This window comes from Chionomys nivalis, chromosome 26 (assembly GCF_950005125.1).
Source record: "Chionomys nivalis chromosome 26, mChiNiv1.1, whole genome shotgun sequence".
NCBI lineage: Eukaryota > Metazoa > Chordata > Mammalia > Rodentia > Cricetidae > Chionomys > Chionomys nivalis.
In genome coordinates this window covers 23,024,805-23,046,813 of record NC_080111.1, presented here as the reverse complement: position 1 = coordinate 23,046,813, position 22,009 = coordinate 23,024,805, and the positions used below count along the sequence as shown (strand labels likewise).

The following is a 22,009-nucleotide window of genomic DNA, read 5'->3' as shown; positions in this document are numbered from 1 at the left end:
GCTACTGGGAGTATATGCAAGAGAAAGGATAGCCTTAATAGAAGGAAGCTCAGAGATCAATCTTCGAATGAGGGTAAAAAAATCCTGAGAAAATCAGACACCTTTGAACGCGCGGTCTCATGCCATGCGCCTGCCGTATCAGAGAATGTTGCCTCTGACTTTATCTCTGTCCTCACTGCTCCATGTTCTGGAGCCGATTTCCCAGGTGCCGCCTGCCTTCCCACTTCATCGTGTAGTTACCTTTTGTAATCCCCAAGTTTTCATATGGCATTCTAAATAACTCATTTTTCAGAATTGCCTAGTGATTAGCAACCAAGAAAGTGTTAGTTACCTTGCTGCTGGACCTGAATACAGTTAAAAGAAGAAAGCCATCTAGCAGTAAAATTCCAGTTTCACGACTGATATTCCTGTCTTTCTGCTGTAGGAGACGCTTTGGACCGGACAGAAGAGAGGCTGGCTTATGGCATCGAGAGTAACAGCACGCTGCTGGAGTGCACCCCACGCTCGCTACAAGCAAAAGTCGTCTGGTTTGTACAGAAAGGACGTGAGGCAAGAAAAGAAGAGGTAAGTCTTGGCGACACGTTCACATTGCTGTCCTACCTAGAGCGAGCTGCAGGGAGAAATTGGGTGAACTTGATGTTTCAAATAAAACCACATTGAGTTAAGTATGTCTTATAGTTTCTAGGTTTTTATACATATATAATTTTATAATATAAACATATATTTATAAAACTATTATTTATGTTTCAAATAGATTGTTTTGCATAGACATGTGAATTGATATTTTGAATTATGGAAATTGATATTTCATGTATTTCTTGCTGAAAGTACTCACAGCTTCATGATATATGTCATAACAAAATGTTAAACTACATCCATCAAGGAAGTATTCCTGAGAAATAGCAAAATTATTAACATATAAGAATAATAATGGCATCAGTATTAATAAAGCTTTAAATCAAGTAAGATTTGATTTAAAATTGAATAGGATTCTAATCCCCTGGGAACAAAGGTGAGCCTCAACACTTTGCCCATTTTGAGTAGCTTTGGAGATTGTTTTGTTGAGGTCACTTAAGGATTGGGGCAATGACTTTGCTACTTCGAGAGGAAGGGAGAGAAGCAGCCTTAAAGTACATTCAGAATGACCTGGAGAAATCTCATGATGAATGCTCACTAAAGGATTCGGATTCTATTTCACAAGAGGATCTATAAAGTGGCAATAACAGTATTCGCAGCAGTGGGAAGGTCTTGATAAATAGAGTACAGATGACCCTTGCTAGAAAGGGAAGTCCTCATGCTAGGTGAGTACAACATGCCTTATGTACAGAGGGTTGCAGAAGGGATGCCTCCAGCCTGTCTTGTGCACAGTGATGGATGCCTCCAGTCTGCCTTGTACACAGAGGAGAGCTGACGGGATGCCTCCAGTGTTCCTTGTGCACAGTGATGGATTCCTCCAGCCTGTACACAGAGAAGAGCTGTACGTGCATGCCTGTAGATGACCAGTAGAAATGACTGCTTTATTTTTTTTTTTTACTGCTGATTAAATCTGTCACTGAAGTCAAAATTACCAGTTCCTCCAAAATATTTTTTTTAGGCTTTTGCAAAACTAATAATGTAATGTGTCTAGTCTGTAGTCACATAGTATACTTGAAAGATGATGAAATTTATTAATCCTGGGTCCATGAATATTCATAGAAAGAAAAGTTGTACAGGTTCAAGCCAGATGGGCTCCCAACACTGAAAATAGGAAGTGGACACAGACTCACCCCTAACCAGGAAGCTGTTTGTGATTGATAACTGTTGCCAAAGGGAAAATCACTTTTCTCCAATGGAATGTCGCTGGGTGTATCAACCTAGGCAGGTTGGCCAACTCAAAGCCAAATCTATGTTTGTTGGCTTTTGTTTTATTTTGGTTTGGTTTTTTGAACCAAGATTTCTCTGTGTAACCCTGGATGTTCTCTAACTCCCTCTGTAGACCAGGCTAGCCTAGAACTCACAGATCCACCTGCCTCTGCCTCCCGAGTGCTGGCATTAAAGGTGTGCACCACTACACTCAATTTTGTTTTGGTGTTTTGTTTTGTTTAATTGTTTTTTTAAAAAATTGTGTTATTTCTTATATATGTATATACATATATATATATATATATGGAGAGAGAGAAGAAGAAGAAGAAGAAGAAGAAGAAGAAGAAGAAGAAGAAGAAGAAGAAGAAGAAGAAGAAGAAGAAGAGAGAAAGATAGCGAGAAAAGAGGAATAAAGTTAGATGGGTAGGGAGTTGGGGAAGACCTGGGTGATGGGAAAAACATGACCAAAATATATTGTATAATTAAAAAAAAAAAACCCTAAAAACAGAAAAAAAGAAAGAGCCTTACCATGCTAAGGTTTAGGGATAAAGGATAAAGGGAAAGGTTATCTGAAAAGCAGAACTTGCCCAAGTTTCTGGGCAGTGTAACAAGACATACAGAGGCAAAGGCAATGCAACATACCACACTTAATTAAGTTGTTTATTTATTGCCAGTGCAATCAATCAATAATTAAATCCACTCCACAAATGTGAGATGAAATGGCTTTCTAAATTCCACTGTAGCACTTGGCAGGAGGGGACCTGGGAATACTCCACAGTTGCTGCAGTCAGAATGCTTCTGAGGACAGAAGTAATTCTTTCGTCAGTCGGTTTCTTCCCTTACTGAGTTCTGCTTCTCGTTTGGAGCTCACTGAAATCTGCCTCCTTTGAAGTCATTCTGATGTAGAGCATCCATTAGTGTTCAGCTCTGAGCTTCTTCCCAACCTTGCTGCTTCTGCCTACCTTCCTGCCAGCTGCACCCCACTTTCCCTGACTGTTACAGCTACGACATTTGCAATTTTGAACTTACTCTCTGAATGAAAACCATGGCTCTGTCAGACAGTTGATGGTTCACAATAGTCACAGCAATGTATTTGTCTAGTTATTGACAAGCTAAAACAAAACAAACTGCTGACGTCATTAGAGGCCAGATGTATATATTTTACACTGAAAGCAGAATGACTCAGAAAACCCTGAGTTTCATTTAGGGATCATTTTGCATTCATTATCATTTCTACACCTCATTTACTTTGAGACGTATAGTAGTCTTATTGCAACCTGTAGACCATAATGAAGGATGTTTGATTTTACTGAGCAAGTTCTTAATTTCTTGAGGGATGCTGTGCACAGCGTTCTAGGTGACAACGATCAAAATGTATCCCTCACTTCACAAACTGGGTCAGGCCACAGGGTATAACATCTCCCTACTACTGAACTGAAATCTTTGATTCTGTGAACTCTGCCTTTTTCAAGTGTGTGTGTGTGTGTGTGTGTGTGTGTGTGTGTGTGTGTGTGTGTGTGTGTTACACCGAGTCTTGTGGTGTTATCTGCAAATGACACGTTCATATGGATAAACTATCTGATTATATTATTCTCCCGGATCGCCATGCAGCGTCTAAAATCTCATTTGTCTCCTTCTAAACTCTGGGCACCACCACTTCTCTCATCTTTCCAACTTAGCGTTTCCTGTTTCCCTAAATACACCATGTGGAAACAATCTCTACACATTTTATTAGGTCTGCAAATATTTATTAAAATATGCTGTTCTTTGTACTTCATGGAACATTTTCCATAGCATGTTTTTTAATAGTTGCTATAAGCATATTTAATATTCAGGGAATAAAGTAAATATGCTGGTTGCTAGACACAGCATTGTCAAATGCGAAGGACAGGAGACCTAGAGTTCTTTTGATAGAAGTCAATCCTTATTGTAAACCTTATTGTAGGACTGTGCTGGGTGCCTTCCTAGTTGTTGCTAGATCTCTCTACTGAGTGGGGGCATGATTAGTCTCTTCTTACATGTAGAAAGTTAAGTCGAGAGGGTTATAGCTCATAAACAGCCAGTGACATACCCGGTGTTTAAACTCAAGAATATCTGATCCAATGTTAGTTTATAGTCATCCGTTGTCTCAGTATAAAGGACTGTATAGTCTATTACAACCCTTCTAAAAACATACTTTATAATCAAAGTAATTGAAACTCAGAATGTGTAATAACTCACACCTAATAAAATAAACTCAGGACCAGGCCTCGTTCTACTAAATGTTCTGCAAAATGACAGAATCTTCTGAAATCAGAATATAAATACGCTTTCACATGCTTAAAGGTGAAGAGCAAGGGGAACGTGGCTTATAGCAGGAGTTTAGACACTTGACATCTGCCAGTGTAAGCCTTAAAAACACTTAAGCAGGCTGCTTCAGCTTCGGCAACAGACCCGTTATTCTTCATGCTCAAGTATCTAAGACCCTTGCCACAATTTGAACTTGCCCCAGTCTAAGCTCTGGTACCAGGACTCATTATTACATGGTATCTGCAGCAATGGGTTTTCATTCTTCGTGTGACTTCCAAGCTTTGACTCCATGACCTTCCAGAAAAGATAGCCCCTGCGTTACCATAAAACAGCTGTATTTTCCGAGTCTGTGCACTTTGCATTATCCTAAGCATCTATTTCTGTTGATACTTTTAGCCCCTGCAGCAGTCTAATGTTGAATCCTTGGAGGTAAAGAAGCAGAAGCACAGATGCCTCCCTTTGTAGAGCTTATCTTAATTAACAATTAAGAACTAATGGGAGCTCAAGCTATGAACAAAGGAAAATCATGCATTATAGAGAAAATTAGATGACAGACTGCGAAAGAAATAGAAAACAAGTAGTGATTATAGTTATCATCCATTCAGTGTTTGTCATGTGCCCTGTGCTGTTCTGAGGCATTTATACACCATAAGCAGCATAAAACTTCCAACGCTTATCTGAGAAAGCCAGTATCACTATATACATTATACAGATAAAATTAAGTTGCCAGTACTTTTAGAGCAGAATAGCTTAAGTAATTAGAGACAGAAAGGTCAGACTGGAGTGTGGAGAAGAAATTGGGTGGGATATGGTAATCGGAAACACACTTTGCAAAATGCAGGAAGCACACATTCAATTTCTAGCAAGAAGAGTAGAGAGGGATAGTTGCGGAAGAAGCTGTCAAGCGGTAGGGTTAGGGACACATGCATCTGTGTCGAAGGAGAATCAGTCAGAGCAGTGGGCTCTACCAAAAGCTAAGCTAAGAGAGGAGGAGGAACCGAGAGACAAGGGTAACTGTGAGTTTTGGATTGTTTCTTTTGAAATATGGGGCTTGACTCTGTTGATCGTTGAAAAGAAATAGCAGGGGGAGAGGGTGCAGCTAACTGGCTAAGCAAGATGAAGAACTTGTGTTATCCCAGAGCAAAGAGACAGGCTAGGTTCTAAAATAGGTGACGAGTGGCCTGGCAAGATGGCTCTGCTAGGCTAGGCTCCCAACCAACACAACAATGCCTCTTCCTCTCACTGGGGGACAAACAAGAGTTGATGTAAGTGGATAGTAGGAGTTCATCCACAGATGAAGGCTAGAAGGTTTAATGGTTTGCTGTCATTGATTAATTTTGGTGAGCACAAATGTTTTTGTGTACCATTTTCATTTAAAACAATACACCGAACCTTACATGAAGAGGATGCAAATTACCATTTTTTTTTCTGGTTAAAAAAAAAACAAAAGAAAGATAAAAACGAAAAAGAAAACACTTCTGAAAGAAAATCCAAATCACTACTATTCCCTAGTTTGTTGATTTCTCAATCTTACAATTTTACATACTTGAAAGTTTAAGGCCCCCAAATAACTGCCAAATTACAGTACTAACCTCATTAGGGAAAAAAATATTTCTTGTTAAAGTATTTAGTTCTACAATTAAAATGTTTTCTTTCTCTGAGATGTAGAAACATTATATTTTAAAATTCAGTAAATGGGGAATATTTTAACATGCATTGTTTGCTAAGATTTATATGCTTATTAATTCAGGAATACTGACAGAAGAGAACATAATTCATAAGGAACAAAGTACTGACTGCATAGCTCTTTATAAAACAATGTTCTGCTCCTAGACTTAATGACTTGGTAAAAATGCTCACACTGAAACCTTACCCAACAAGTATCATTGTGGAAGGTTCCCCTGTTTGTTGAAGAAAATGATCTATCAGCAAAAAAAGTCTCCTCACTGTTTGGTGAGCACTAAAATGTCATAATGAATTCTCCCTAGAACTAAGCAATAGTGTGAACAACTTGTTTGTAGTAGAATCTTCTAGATTTTGATCTTTACTCATGCAATGTCCTAATGATACTGTAAGGAAATTGGCTTTCAGCAGTGAGTTGAACTGTCATAAGTCTCTTGAGTGGCGAGGTTTGGAAGCCACCTGAAGATGTACTACGTTAACCTGTCCTTCTCCTTCCATCTGGGATACAGCAGAAAAGCACGCACCCGGACCATAAGATCAAAACAAGTTTGTACAATTTCTCTTCTGGTGACCGTAGAGGAAACATTTCCCCCACTCTTCTTATTGATCTTACCATTGTGAATTTTCAGTTTAAAGGGAAATGTATGTTAGTATGTTTTAAAAACAGTCTGCCTGGAGGTGGTAGTGCACACCTTTTATCCCAGCACTGGGGAGGCAGAGGCAGGTGGATCTCTGTGAGTTCAAGGCTAACCTGGTCTACAAGAGCTAGTTCCAGGACAGGCTCCAAAGCTACAGCAAAACCTTATCTTGAAAAAACAACAATAAAATTGTCTGTCTTCCATCTAGCTTATTGTAAGCACTATGCCAACTTTAAATAATGCACCAATGTGTCTATTTGTGATGGAAATTTCAAAAGAAAGCCTAAAATGACATCAGTCCCAAATCTTGAATTATACCTTATTCCCAATATTGTTTTAATTCCATCCCAAAGTTACCATTTTTAATATCATTTTTAACTGCTTTTAGCCCACCCACTGAGCCATGTCAACGCATCAAAGTCATTTCAATCCCACTGAGCAGTGCAGTAGTCCTGTTTGCCCAGCAGTCAGCTGCTCTTTCCGCCTATGTTTAGATTTCATTGCTTCTGTATTGACTGTACGCAGTAAGACCTGCAAAGATGGCTGCTCCTGTAAACACAGGAACACAAGTTCCATTGTTGATACTGAGGTTATGTCATATAAAGTAAAATCAGTTACAAAGTACGACTCCATGTTTTGTCTAGAATCCTGTTTGCTACTCATTCTTCCAACCTTCATCAATGCTAAACAAGGGGCAAGAAAGGTGAGGGAGCGATAATGCTGGAAGTCCATGCTTGTGTCTTTACACACATGCACAGAATGCGTGGGCTTTGCTTCCACACCAGTGGCCTTGCTTTTCTTGTTTATACAACACAATGAGCATACACTATTGCCTCGTTTGAAACATCTGCTTAGGAATTTGGATGTTTCCTTTTTAACATATTAAAAAATGTTCATCATTTTAAAAACTAGTAATATTTGCAGTCAGTAAACATTTGGAACTTCAGTTTCAGTGGAAAAGAAAACTTCATACTTTCAAACGTCCCAGCTCTTTTCTGGTTTGGAGATAATTAGTCATCTAGCCTACTTAGTTTGATGAGAGGGTAAAAGACCCCAAACAGTTCCTCTACATTGTACAGTTACTATACAATGGAGAATGGATTCTGTCAAGAGTCTTTTCTCTCCTTCTACCTTGGGTCACGGCAATCAAACTAAGGCCACCAATCTTGCCATTTTATTCTCTGAGTCATTTTGCCCATCCTGGTTGTTTTAAATATGTTGGCCAATCAAATTTGTATTCTTAATCCTGATAACTTTCAATGTCTTTTTATGTTAGGCGATAACTTTCCTTTTTCACGTTTGTTCCCTTTGTGGTGCTAGACTTCCATAGGAGAGACAAGCAGTTCCCTCTCTAGTTAGCAACCATCTCTGTCATATGCTGCGTCATATTAGAACATGATTAAGTAAAAGAAAAATTTACTTTATCTTTTCAGATGATTTTGCCCTAAGTCAACCACCATTTATGTCAAACACTGGTCAGATAAATAAAATAATATGCTGTTGGTCTTTATTTTTGACTAAATTGATGTTGTCATTAGACGTATTTTGCATTAAGCTAATGGAAGGCCCATGTCTATCCCTTTCCAGTAAAAAGCATAGAGCCGTGTAGCTAGTACACCTGAGAGCCAGTGCTCCCTTCTGACCAGCTCCCAGATGTGCCCTGCTCTTGGTTCAATTACTTTTTTTATTTGCCATTACGGCACATCCTGAATCAATCTTTATAGTGAAGAACAGTAAAACCATTCTCATTGAGAATTCTGTGTTTATATAGACTGCCCAGGAGAGCATCTGAGAGAAGGGTGTCTTATGTACCCTCTTCTTGACCACAGAAATCTGGACTGCAGACACAGAAAAAGCACAGTTGTTAAAAAAGAAATGGATTCGATGCTGGAGGTATCCAGCTTAACTAAGGTGGAAGGAATTCATGGGAGGAATTCAAATATAACTTTCTGAGTCATTTTTATTTTTAGATGTCCATCACCCATTGAAAGCACACTTAATTTTTGAGGCCACCTAACAATGGGTACAGGGACTTAGAATGACCTTTATTCCTGAGGGAAAAGTGTGAGTTCACTGTAACCAGTAACAGTAAACAGAAGTATGACAATAGAAGTGTTTCTGTTATGCAGGCAACTGATGTAGAGCAATCCCCATGGTAACGGTCACGTTTCTATGACATGCTTCTGGACTTCATATGCCTATACTGCTGTGTTTCTCAAATGTGATTTTCTGATTATGAATGAAATACTACTTTATACTATCAAACATCAAAAATTAAAAACACACCCCTAGTTCCACTGAACACAGTTTAGATTTCACTTTATTTATTTTTCATAAATAATTCATATTCATATGAATAATTCATATCATAACTGAAGAGGTGCTAGACAATTTTGTATTTCCTCATGTCATTTGCTTTCATGGCAGACAATGGGAAGACAGCAGATGATGCTCACTGGAAATGTTTGTGTGTGCATGGTCTGAATGAATGAATGAATGAATGAATGAATGAATGAATGAATGCAATGGCCGAGACCTTTCCTACCTGTCTTCCTGACTCACTGACTTCTATCAGAATCATGCTGTCTTCCTTACCATTCAAATCACCATTAGGTCAGTCTAGAACATGTGAATGCTGGGTCCATTCTCATGGACCTCAGCAGTTTGCTCTCGAGAGAAAATGGAGATGCTTTCCTTACACTGTAGTCCAAGCCCCTTCCTTATAATGCAATGATTCATGAAAAACAAGAAGACCCCTTTCCCCTGATGACCTTGTAAGTTGATTAAAGACAAGAAAGTTGTATTGGAAAAAAAAAAGACTTAAGGAACACTTTAAGCATCGTGTGTGCTGCTGGCACCAGTGATGTTGACTTGCAAAAGACCAGAAAGATCCTTATGACTGTAAGGGAGGCACTGCAAAGGAAACTTAAACCTACAAAAAAAATGCAAGTGCATTGGCAGACACTAGGGAAGGACATGCTAAAGAAAAGCAGGAATAAGACCGGAATAAAGAGCAGAAGAGGACCGAGGAAACCTCACCCCTAAGGAATCACCGTGCTCAGAACGTGAGAAAACTCAGTGGGGAAAGGCGCTTGTGGCCAAGGATCAGTGAGTGTACTCATGGAACCCATGCAGTGGAAGGAGAGAATGCACTCCTGCAAGCTGTCCTGACTTTCACATGCATACCATGGCACTTGTGCCGCATGCACTGCATGCGTGTGCATATGTGAGTGCATGTGCGTGTGTGTGTATGCACACACATGCAACTTTTGCCTCTTGCACTGTATGCCATAGAGTAGCTTAATATTCCAACACTTAATTCAAATGAGTCTGCTATTTTTCTGAGTCTCACAGCATGGTGGTGCCGTTTGGGCTCACTGGGATGTATCATCGGTCTACTGGATCCATCTTTGCTTTTCTTAGCATCTGGGACACATTAAGTTTTGAAAATGGTTCAGATTGTATATGGTAAACACAAATACTAACGCTGTATTTCATCTTCTATATGACAGAAAATGCAGCTTATAAGTTAGTGTTGGCTATTGGAAAAGCAATCATCGTAACTTAAAATATACTTCCAGAAAAGTGGCTGACCTCCAGAAATGCCCCAGTTCCCCTCACCCTACTGTGAGAAATACTGTTTCATGCTAGTCACCTGAGCAACTCATGTCTACTTGGACAAGGAATAGATATCTAAGTAAATTCCCAGTTCAGGGTCAAAGAAAAACTCTAAAGAAGGAACTATCAGTATGAATGAAAAAGGAAAAACGCTGCAGGAAATTTCTGCAGTGTATGTACATGTAACATTGCGTGTGTTCAAGTGTAGAGAGGGGAAGAAGAGCTAACATGGTGGTAAGAAAACAGAGATGCCGTGTTACAGGTCAAGGTGGAGGCCTGCGGCATGCAGAGATGTGTGTTACAGGTGAAGGTGCAGGCCTGCAGTGTGCAGAGATGTGTGTTTCAGGTCAAGGTGGAGGCTAGCAGTATGCAGAGATGTGTGTTTCAGGTCAAGGTGGAGACCTGCGGTGTACAATTCCATCAGTCAATCTGGATAAGATGTTTCCAGACAGAGAAAATCCTCCTAGTCAGTGAAGAGAGCAGAAGTCCCAAACACTGTCAAGGAGAACCTGATAGAAGGGATGGAGAGAAAGGAGACTTGGAGAAGTCTGCTGTGAGACAGTGTGAGAGAGATGTGTGGGTTCTAACAAAACATGTTTTCCTAGTTACCAGGAAGAAATACTGATAATGGTTTGTGACGAGTTGTCTATGAGGATGGATGGATGGATAGATAGATAGATAGACAGACAGACAGACAGACAGATAGCTAGATAGACAGATACCTAGATGTTAGATATGTAGTAGACAGGTATAAGTATTCATCAATAGAGGGTAGGAGTCCTGGAGTGATTATGAAATTATCAGAGCTGGGAAAGACAGCAAATTGAGGGGGCTGCTTGGATAGAAAATTAATGAATCAAAGTTGTTAAGGAATAATATATCTCTTAGTATTATTTAAATTAACATAAAGACAATGGAATGTCTATGTATAATGTGTACCCTTTTAAGGAATCTGATAGATACAAAGAAAGAGAAAGGTCACAAGTACATGGAAATATTCATTTGAAAGGATGAGGAAATCTGACAAAGACAGAAGCAAACTAAAGATAATCAGGGCAGGATAAAAACACATCACACACACACATCCCACAGAACTGCTTGAGAAGAAAGGCCCATCTGCAACAATGCAGCCTTTTAAAAATGATGAAGGCTGCTCTTGCATTGGTATCACCAAGGGGTCCTGCAATCACAGGCTGAAACAGATGTGCACTTCAGGCAAGGTTCACAGTTGAACCCATGGCTGTCTCCAAGTCTAGCATGGTAGTAGTGACAATAGACAGGGTGGCTAAGGCCCTTTAGAGGTCATTGACTCTTTGTTAGATGTTCGGTGTTTGTTTCCTGCAGGTTTTAAAACATGTTCTCGATATTACCCTCCTGTCTCAATTACATATGTATGTATGTCAGTAGATGGGGCAGTGCTAAGTGTTCTCATCACTAACTGTTACTACAGCAATCTGTTCATAGGCAGAGAAGATGCTTTGGGCTCACGGTCTTCCCATGACACATAGGTGTCCTTGAGTTAATGGCAGCTACACCCTCCCCCTCAACTCCCCCACCACCCAGAGCCCAGTCCTGTCTAAGGAAGGGAATCAGGGACGAAGACTACGTGGAGCCTTTTTGTTTCAACTGTTTGTCTCTGAAATGTCTAACTTGTTCTACATGGTTTGAAAGAATCCCCAATGGGAAGCCTGATAGCTTAAAATGTCCATGAGTGTGTAGGGTGTGATTTCTGATGAAAGCAACACCGTGTTGTTCTTCCATGTGACCCAGATTTCTCTCTGGAGTTATTACATATGTCTTCCGCCATGGCGCTCTGGTCAAGGCTGGCAAAGTGCCTCAGCCAGCAGCCCTGGGAGGACCTTTTCCTGAGGTAAAATGATCATGAGTATTGTGATTGTAACCTCCAAACCCCCTTTGAATCGACAAAGGTGAAAAAGGCTTTAATTTGGTAGAACCACGGGGAAGTATTCCAGTATGGTCTGAGTTGTTCATCTCATATGAGCATCACATACGGACTCTGAATATGTCCGTCATCATAAAATCTCAGACATCACAAAGACATATGTTTGCCTTATCCGGGAGCATCAATACATGTAAGGCAGAGCTAACTGTGGACAGCAATGTTCAGGGTACAGACCATGAGACTCCATACAATCGTCACAGTAGTCTTTCAAGTCACTAGATTGTTCCACTTTTCCAAAGAAAATTAAGGCAGAAAATAAACATAAAGGCCTTCAGTCACTGACTTAGTAGCTATGCCAATAGTTGAAGCCAGTTCACCTAATATCAAATCAAATGTTCATTGAGTATAGGTATTGATGACCGAGTATCAGTAACCCATTGAAAGCCTTCTTCTCTGAATTAAATATGTATCTATTTATAGGAATAATATGCATAATTAAATGTGTTCAAAGCATAAAAAAGTTATTTGGTCACTAAGCAAATCTTAAACCCTACCCTAAACTACAGATTCCTTTACAGTGGAATTTGGATTTCATTTGTTTGCTTTTAATAGTTGTTAATAAACGGTCTTGTAGGAATGCCATGTTGTTCCCTGGGCTGTTTGCGTGGGTGGTTTAGAAGAGACGGTGAAAGAATCCCAGCCATTTAGGCAGAGAGCCCTGCTGAATGTTCAGTCACGTGGATGGGAGCACGTGACCCCACAGAGGGACCTGGGAGGTGCCTCTGGCTGTGTCCATTAGACATGTTTAAAAAAAACAAAAAGGCCAATCTTCACTCCATTTCATGGCCGACTGCTATGCCAGCATGGATTGTTTTTCTCCTGCTTATAATTAGATTAATTAGGGCAAAAAGCTCTCTCATGCGCATGCCCTTGACTCTGCTGTCTTGGTGGGAAGTGACCTCAAAGTCATTGATGAAGGCATCTTCTAGTGTAAATAAGTGCAGGCCACATACAGAGGACTCATTTCATTACGAGCACACTTGTAGACCGTCGTAATGCATGGTGTGTACTTGATAGGGAAAAATATAAGGGGAAGGGGCGGAGGTTGATATTTCCTGAACGCCGCAGTACTCCGTCGCCCCTTGTTTATCTTCTTATTTACTTGCTTGTTTTTGGTTTTCCAGGTGAAGACAGACGACAGAGTGGTAAAGATGGACCTGGGTTTACTCTTCCTCAGAGTGCGCAAATCCGACACTGGGACCTATTTTTGCCAGACAGTAGAGCATGGTTTTGTCCACACTGTGCGTAAAATCACGCTGGAGGTAGTGGAAGAGCAGAAAGTGGAGGGGATGTTTCATAAGGACCACGAGGAGGACAGACATCATCACAAGATGCCCTGCCCGCCTTTGAGCAGCGTGCCTCAGGGCACAAAACCCTGGTACAAGGAGTTCTTGCAGCTGATCGGCTACAGCAACTTCCAGAGAGTGGAAGAATACTGCGAAAAGGTGTGGTGTACAGATAAGAAGAGGAAAAAGCTTAAAATGTCTCCCTCCAAGTGGAAGTACGCCAACCCCCAAGAAAAGAGGCTCCGCTCCAAACCAGAGCACTACCGCCTGCCCAGGCACACGCTGGACTCCTGAAGGCGCCCTCTGCCGTCTGCCGAGGGACCGAGCATGGGAAACCTTTAAAGGGAAGAGAAGAGCGACCGCATGCAAGCCTTTCCAGGACTTCCCAGAGCTTCCTGTAGTACCGAGAGGCGGGAACGGTGTATTAAGTTATTCTGCATACTCATCTTACTGTACAAACCGCTCACAGTGCTAGGACTCAAAACGAGTGTTTTGCTTAAAAAGCTTCACTTTGTATTTATCAACACCGTGACCGTGGCTGTAATTTTGAGTTTGAGCTGCTTTTCAGGGAAATTATTTCACCATTGGAATATTTAATATAATTATAATATTAAAGAAAAAGTTATAGATTTTCATAATTAAGAAAAATGTAAAACTAAATCAGCTTTAATCTTTCTGGGGTTTTCCTTGCCACCATAAGGTAAAATACACAGAATATCAGATACTTTAGGATTTTCCTGTGAACTTTTTTGTTCTGTTCTGATTTATTTTTTTAAGCCATTAGTTTCATGTAGTTGTGTTGTGATTGCTATAAACCAACCGTAAAAGCAACCTGTGACCCGCCGTTCTGTGGCTTATTCTTTCTATGAGACATTCACTAAATTGTATTAAATATTTCTGTTTTATAAACATGACATATCCTTTAAATTTCACTCCAGTTTGGAAAGAAGGAAGATAAACTCTCAGAAAAACATTTTCAAATGTCAAAACGTGATAGTCGAGGCTAATCAAAAGGTTTGTGCTACCCTCTTGTGGTAGAGGAAGGCATGGTCGCTTCTAGAGCTGTTTTGGTCATCACCGGCAGAGATTTGAAAGATTTTATGAGCAGATACATCTAGCTCATTTTCAGAAAATGCAACTAAAAAGATAAACCATAATATTTATATCATGGTTTAATATGGAAATAGTATGCTTGTTGATAATTCATGACTTCACAATACAGTGAAGTTATTAGCAGCATTCGAGCTTTTAAAACATAAAAGGCAAGCTTTTTGTCAACCATTCCCTGAGACCCACAATACTTTGGAAGTGCTTTCCTGTAAAGGAATTATCATAGCATTTTCCTCTCATTTTCTATAAACAAAAAAATGCTTCTTAGATTCGTTTGAGTACTGAGATCTTCAGAGAATTGTAATCCGTCTTATAAATATTACCAAATTTGCTATTTTCCAGAGTGTTTATATCTTGAAATCATTTCTAATTGTGTTTTAAAGATTTATCAGCTATCTTTCTAAAATGAGCTTTATGAGACTTTTGTCTTGAATAAGAGTAAAGCAAGTTGCAGTGTTCATAAAATCAGTAAAGAATAGCCATTCAGACCTTACATTGAAGTATTTCTGTTTGCTATCTCCATGTGCCAGGCAATTGAGATGATACAGTGGTGCCAACGTCTCACGGCTTTCTCTGTCACTCGAAGATGAGTATGACTCACACAAACTACTTACAAAATACTCCACGGAGGTTCTTCAAGGCTGGAATCTATAAAACATATAAAGAGAAAGCTTACATCCTCTGAAAAACCCACATGTTATTGACCCCAGAATCCACTGGGGGTCATTGTTGTCCAATAATAGTAATTGAAAAAAAAAAACAAAACATGCTTTTGAATCATTAAAAAAAAAAAAACTACAGTTTAGGAACACAAGGAGGCAACAGGGAGAGGGGAAATTAAAACCATAAACACATCTCATGGTTCCTATAGAACATATATGTCTAGAATATTCTAAGTAAATAGACAAATCCATGTGAGACACTCTGAAATAATTCTTTCTCTAAGCAAATTAAAGATAAGGAAAAGAGTTTCTTTTAGATCCATGCTAAATAATTAAGCAAAGCAGCTATGCATAAGCCCATTTTAATCTTAATGCACTGGTAGGCAGGTAAAGTGGAAAATAATGATTCTGTGAGCTAAGAATTCAAACACTTTTTTTTTACAATTTAATTATTAAATTTGCATGAAGACTATGTGATTAAGACATTAATCAGAAAGTAAAATAAATAAAATTGCAGAGGTTATTCTGGGGAAAAAGTTCAATTCAAAGATAGTTTTAAAATATATTGATTTAAATGAAATTTGATAAAATGTTGAGGACTCGAGTCCAAATTTAAAAACACTAAATTATATATAAATATATTTATCTGTACTATATTCATGTATTACATATGCTTCTACGTACCTGTTTATGGTAGCAGCTTAAGAAAACTAGAGAGAGAGAGAGAGAGAGAGAGAGAGAGAGAGAGAGAGAGCAGATCCCAAGGATGCAGCAGAGGTACCACTATCTCTGTCTCTCTCCTGACCACCCTTGCTCATAGACTCCCAGGTAGGATTAAGATAAATCACTAACCCCTCCCAAAGTTCAAACCAACAGAATACAATTCTGCTGAGTGTGTTTGAAAGTCTAAAGCCTGGCATAAGCATCACTACTAGCCTTTTGTTGGCCCAGAGGATAGAATTAAAAAAGACTTTGCTTTACAAAGAATTCTATCAAAAGAAGCAATGACATACCTCCCTTGATCTCAGGCAGGGTATCTACAGGATTCTGCAAAAGGTGATAAGAGCTCACCTTGAGTCTCCCAGACATGACCTTGACAAAGAAAATATGTCCTTAAAACACACAGCTGACCTAGGATTCTAACCTCCCATCCTTGTTCCAGAGGGGCCCTTTGTATGGCTAGTCTCCTGCTTCTCCAGAGCCCAGAGTACCGTAAAGTGAGTTGCCCGCTCCCTCAGCGTAATGCTAGCTACTCAGCTGCAGATCCAGACACATCAGGAAGTCCACACTTAAAAGAGAAGTCATGACTGCAGGAGCTGTTTCCATGTCTAATGTACTGCAGTGCTATCTTTTTCCCTTTGCATTAAATACTGAATATTTCAGGTAGAAAATTGCAATTTTGAGAATCAAGAAAGAAAAATAAAAATAAATTCTAATAAATCCAGAGCATGGGACTAAAAGTCTACGTTGGTTTTGTGAGTTTCAATGGACAGAAAAATATGGGATCTATACTACATATTACACTAAGTGTCTTCCTTTCCACAGTTGGCAAAGTCAAGTACTTAGCAGTTGCCGTGGATTGTAGGGTTTTGTACATCTGCGTGGTACTTATGAATATTTGTAAAATTTGTACAATATAACAAGTCACTTTGAATGCTAGTCTTAAGCCTGAGAAAAACAGCAGTTATTGGCCTTAGAAATGGTATTTTTGACCTGTGAAGCATGTGGGGTACTTAATGCTATATAGATACATTACATTTCAAGTAGACATCACACATCTGTGATAAAAGGGAGTCTCGGGTTCCTTTTAAATGTACTCCTCATTTTTTTTCCCCAGGACAATAATTGTTGATTCAAATCAGATATAAATGCTATATTCTCCACAAAGTCTCTTTTGCTTGTAGTAGCATTATGTAATCTGGGATTTTGTTATTGTCTTGGGGAGACAGTTCTGCACATCGGCTTTCATTTTGCATGAAATGACTTAGTTCTGAGCTAGAACACCATCCTGGAGTGTTTTTGTCTTGTGCGATCTCTTGTCTCTTCGGCAGAGTCTACAAAGCATGTGCCATGTTGGTTCTCTCCCCTAACGCTGAGCTCTGAGACTCATCGTCGCCAGGTGACAGGCTGCCAGGGACCAGTGACTGTGCGCTGCCTTGACTGTCACATAGATCCACCACCCTACACTTCACAAAGTCTGTACTATTAAGTGGAATTTCTATTTGGTTCAGCTTAGATGAAAAAGAAATAAATATTCTCCAAAATATTAAGTGCTATCTAAGAAGTATTTTCTATCTTTCTTCCTCCCTTCCTTTCCCCTTCCATCTACCACCCCTTTTCCTGTATTCCCTTCCTTCATTCTTCTCCTTCCTTACTTCCCACCCCGCTTCCTTCCTTTCCCAGATGAACACATCTCTTATATCTAACTGATGTGAACTCCAATGCTGAGTTGAAGGGCTTCCTTTAAGTGAGAGTAGAATTCAGTGTTCCTTTGGAGAAATGGTCAATTTTTCCAAGGAGGAAAAATATCATTAATGTCCCTTTATAGCAAGTTTATTTCACCATGCTAGGTTTCTGTGATGTTTGCATGAAACTCAGTCTCACGTCCACCTTCACAGTCAAGGTGTTTCATTATTATCCATTCTTCAACCTCCTACAGCATTCTATTACTAGGCTGGTCCTTGGTGACGGGGTTCTAGGAGTACCTTGGCGCTGAGCAGAGACCCGCAACCCAGAGGGGGCAAATCTGTGTTGTGTCTTGAACCCTGCCAGCTTAGGTGTATGTTTAAGGCACGTCCAAGACCCTGAAGGTCCCTGCAGCTATGAAACTCAACAACCCTCACATTCAGCACTTCTAAACTAAACAACTTCTCACAGGTGTGCCTGAAATCTTGTCTCCAAGTCAATTCTAGATCCTGCCAAGCTGACAATAAGAAAATATTACCATCACATACCTGGTGGCTAAAACCAACTTGAACCAAAAGAAAGACAAAAATAAAACATAAATTACTTAATTCAAAACATGCCACAAATCCAGAGGCTACGAAATTACATGACATTGCCATCGAAACAGTCACATAGAACCTATTCAAACAAGGCCACACCTCCAATAATGCCACTCCCGATGAGTTTATAGAGACAATCTTTGCTCAGAATACCACACCACCTCTCACCGAGCAAGAGAGCAGAGGAGCATGACCCATCCCATGGTCAAGTTTTGCATGGGCCACAGATCTCTGTGTAAAAGTTTCTTAACAGGAACAACAATGTTTTGTTCTCCCTTGCCCCTGAACTTAATGTGGCCATCAATCATGGACACAAAATCACTAATTACATCATGAATAAGTTAGTCTATTAGGACATAATTCTCATGAAGAGATTCATGAATATTCTGAAATTATAGTTAACTTTTATTCTGGAGTAAGGTCTACATGGCTCTTATTAATAATTGAAGGAATCATTGACCCAAAGTTCAAGAGCAAGTATATTATTTAATCCATCCAATTATAGACTGTAACACAAAAACACAAGGATGTTAAATGACTTTGTAAAAGCAAAGACCCAGCATGAGCAGAAAACGCAGAGCATCAAATGATGCACTCTCACATAAAGGGCACATTGTCCCGTCCTGTCATATTAGACAGCATAAATGAGTTTAAATGAAAGAACAAACCTTTTGAGTACAACAGCAATCAATAAAAATTTGCATTTATTATAGCAATCTATAGACTGCTCAGTTCCTTTACCCATAAGTCAAAGCTAAAGACAGAAAGTTTGTTGTTTAGGCTGGACAAAGGGTGTGTGAAAACACAGAGGATGGAAGGGAAAATGGTTATTTAGAGGGTGATCACATCATTTTGACACAAGTACGTGGAATGTAGACAGTATTTATTTCCACATGTAGCTTGACCGCAGAGGAAGGAAGTTCCAAGGCTGGTGGACGTAGCAGTGTCTTCAAGGGATCAGGTGATCTCTGCCGTGGAGTATGTACCAAAGAAAAAACTGCATAGACATGGCTTTAAGCCAGTAAAAGTCTCTATTAGCTGGCCAGCAACTACACTGGCTGTTAAGAGTCCCAGTGTATCACCAAGTCTTTCCTGGGGTGAGTTTTTAAGCACAAAAATCATCTTCTGGGTTTTTTCATTCTTTAGTTACCAAAAACAATTACCAAGAAGCAGAGCTACAAAAGCCGAAAATTAGGATAAGTAAATTTAGAGACTTTCCCAGAACTATGGACTTTGATGGATTAGGTCCTTGTTATCATTTTGGTCACTGGTGCTGTCTACATGTTGACTTTTACAGCAGGAATGGTACTTCCATCATGGAGTCAGTTGTGCTAAGGTCAGAGGCCCTGTTACAATTCCATACTTTCCCTGTGCTGTTTTGGACACTGGCTTTGTCCTCAGGAAACTGTTTTAAACATTTACTTTTATTCACAAAGAAGGTGCAAAACCAGTATGCATTCTCATACTCCAGTATGAAATTTTAAATTAATATTAGGAACACTGCACTGAAGTAGCCTTTCCTACCTCTTAAGGCTACTTCAGAATCTAAGTCCTGCAAAATTATACTCATAACATGTGGGAAAATACGACTTACTTGGTAGAGGACTGTATGTTTGAAACTGCTATAAAAGTGTAAAGTAATATTTGGGGCAGCTTTCTGAAAGTATTTTAATCACAATATGCTATTTAAAGAATGGCAGCAGAATCCAAAGTGCTGACGCTAAAGAGTGTTCTGAGTTTACATTTTACAAAGTGCAAGAAGATACATTTTCTTTTATCATTGGTCCATGATAAACAGATGTCAGCATAGAGCCCTTACTAAAGCTGTCCTTGAATGTCTATTCCTGGTCACTTCACCACTGTTTGTGGAAAAAAATGGCAGAGGTACAGAAAAGCATAAATCTAAATCACATGGAAAAAGTCCTGGGGGCCACTGGATAATCTACGATCACACCGAGATATGGTTAGGAAAGCATTAGCGCCCCTACTTTTCAGAGAGAAAACATATTTCACTGTTGTCTCTTGGAGGCCTGCTCTTTTCTGTAAGGAAATAGAGGGGTGTGGATTGGGGTGAGGGAGGAGATGAGGGAGGGAGAAAACTGTGGTGGGGATGTATTCTGTGAGAGAAGAATCTATTTTCAATTAAAAAGATCCATATGTAAAACGGGATGGGTGGGATGATGTTAGAATGTCATTTATGACCTTCTTTCATCCTATAAAAATGAGATTTGAATGAGAAATCTGCTAAAATATTTCCCACAGCAAAACCACAATTAATTCTTAAGAACAAATTGTTCTTTTAAAAATGTTGTTTGATGTCGTTATTGCTGTATAATTGATAAAAAAAAAAACCAGACTACATATACTTATAGTGAAGAGTTTGGGCATAGATGTACTTCCATGAAAGCCCCACAGTCAAGGAAGAGAGCGCATACGCTATTTTCAAAGGTTTGCTCTTGCCTTGGTGTGATTGCTTTCTCGCACCATTACCTCAAAACCTGTCTAGGTGACTACGTATCTCTTCTTTGGCAAGATCAAGCACACATTTAGAATTGCTTACAAAGAGGAATATACAGCATATCCTTGTCTCATTACCAGACTTCTGCAGAATTTGCATGTCTCTAAAATTTATTGCATTTTATTTATGAGTAATCATGCACTGAAACAGATAAAAAAAATCTGGGCTATCTCACTCAAAATGATTTTTTTCTATTCTATCAGTTACTTCAATGGTTTAATTTTTTAAGTGGTTGAGTAATTCTCCATAATGCAAATGTACCACATTTTCCTTTTCCTTTTTTTTTTTTTTTTATTTTCGAGACAGGGTTTCTTTGTAGTTTTTGAGTTTTTGGTGCCTATCCTGGAACTAGCTCTTATAGACCAGGCTGGCCTCAAACTCATGGAGATCCGCTACCACATTTTCTTTATCTATTCACCTGTTGAGGTATGAAAAATACCTAATATGACTACAAGTTTAATTGTAGTAGGTGACTAATTACTAAACCTGCATTATCTTATTATCCTAAATTATTCTATAATAACTTTCAAGGACTAGAAATTTGCATTATAGTGTTAAATGAGCTGTATGGGTACAATACCTTCAACAAGATTAGAAGTGTATGTACAGTATGTTTTTACAAAATTAATCTCAAATTCATGTTAATATAAAAAATTGTATATAATATATAAAAGTTCAACTCAATGTAAATTATTTAAAACTAGTAGTTGTTTTTTAAGAGTAGTTTTAAGATAAAGTTTTTTTACTTTATCATGTTTATATCATTTTTATCTTTTCAGAGTTCAATTATCTCTTACAGAGCCTGTATCATTTAGTAATTCCTGTAAGGTTATTAGATGTATTAAGGTTGGTTGTTTGAAAACCTTAGACTGTTTCTCTCTAACCTTATAACGCAATGCTGAAATTGGTTCTCTAAATTTCTCTGTCTGGATTTGAATATCTGTGTGATCTGTTTTATGTTTTTCTAAGGCCTATGTCTTAGCAGTCAAACCAAACAACATATTAAGAGATAAGCCGAGACTTATCAAAATGACAACAAAGATTATCAAAATGGTAGTTAACAATATGCCAATCCTGGTTGATTGTCCTTTCATTTAGTGGGTCCATTTTTAAATCATGCATTGCTTAATCATACAGAGACCCAACTTTATCATAATTGTGTTTCCCATTTTTTGATATGGGGAAAAAACTCTCTTAATTCATCCCAAACTTTCACCATATCTGCCACTGATGATGAAGATGTGAGGCTTATTGCTGCTGTGTAGAACAGTAAAATTCTGACTGGATTTCAAAGTAGCTATGTAGTTTGGCAAGAGCCCAAGAAGGGTGTTTAGGGAAAACCCACCAGGAGAGAAGAAAGGAAAACCTAGCTGGTAGGGCAGTGATTCGGGTTGT

At 39.0% G+C, this 22,009-nt stretch overlaps 1 protein-coding gene across 1 annotated transcript in view; it reads left to right on the top strand.

Moving 5' to 3' along the window:
* Sema3e (semaphorin 3E) overlaps nt 1-17,321 on the top strand; it is a 228,093-nt gene extending 210,772 nt beyond the window's left edge. Inside the window, exons 16-17 of the mRNA XM_057758657.1 lie at nt 425-564; nt 13,158-17,321. Coding sequence (XP_057614640.1) covers nt 425-564; nt 13,158-13,613 — 596 coding nt within the window. The 3' untranslated portion in view covers nt 13,614-17,321. The remainder of the gene's footprint in view (nt 1-424; nt 565-13,157) is intronic.
* Nucleotides 17,322-22,009: the final 4,688 nt, after the last annotated feature.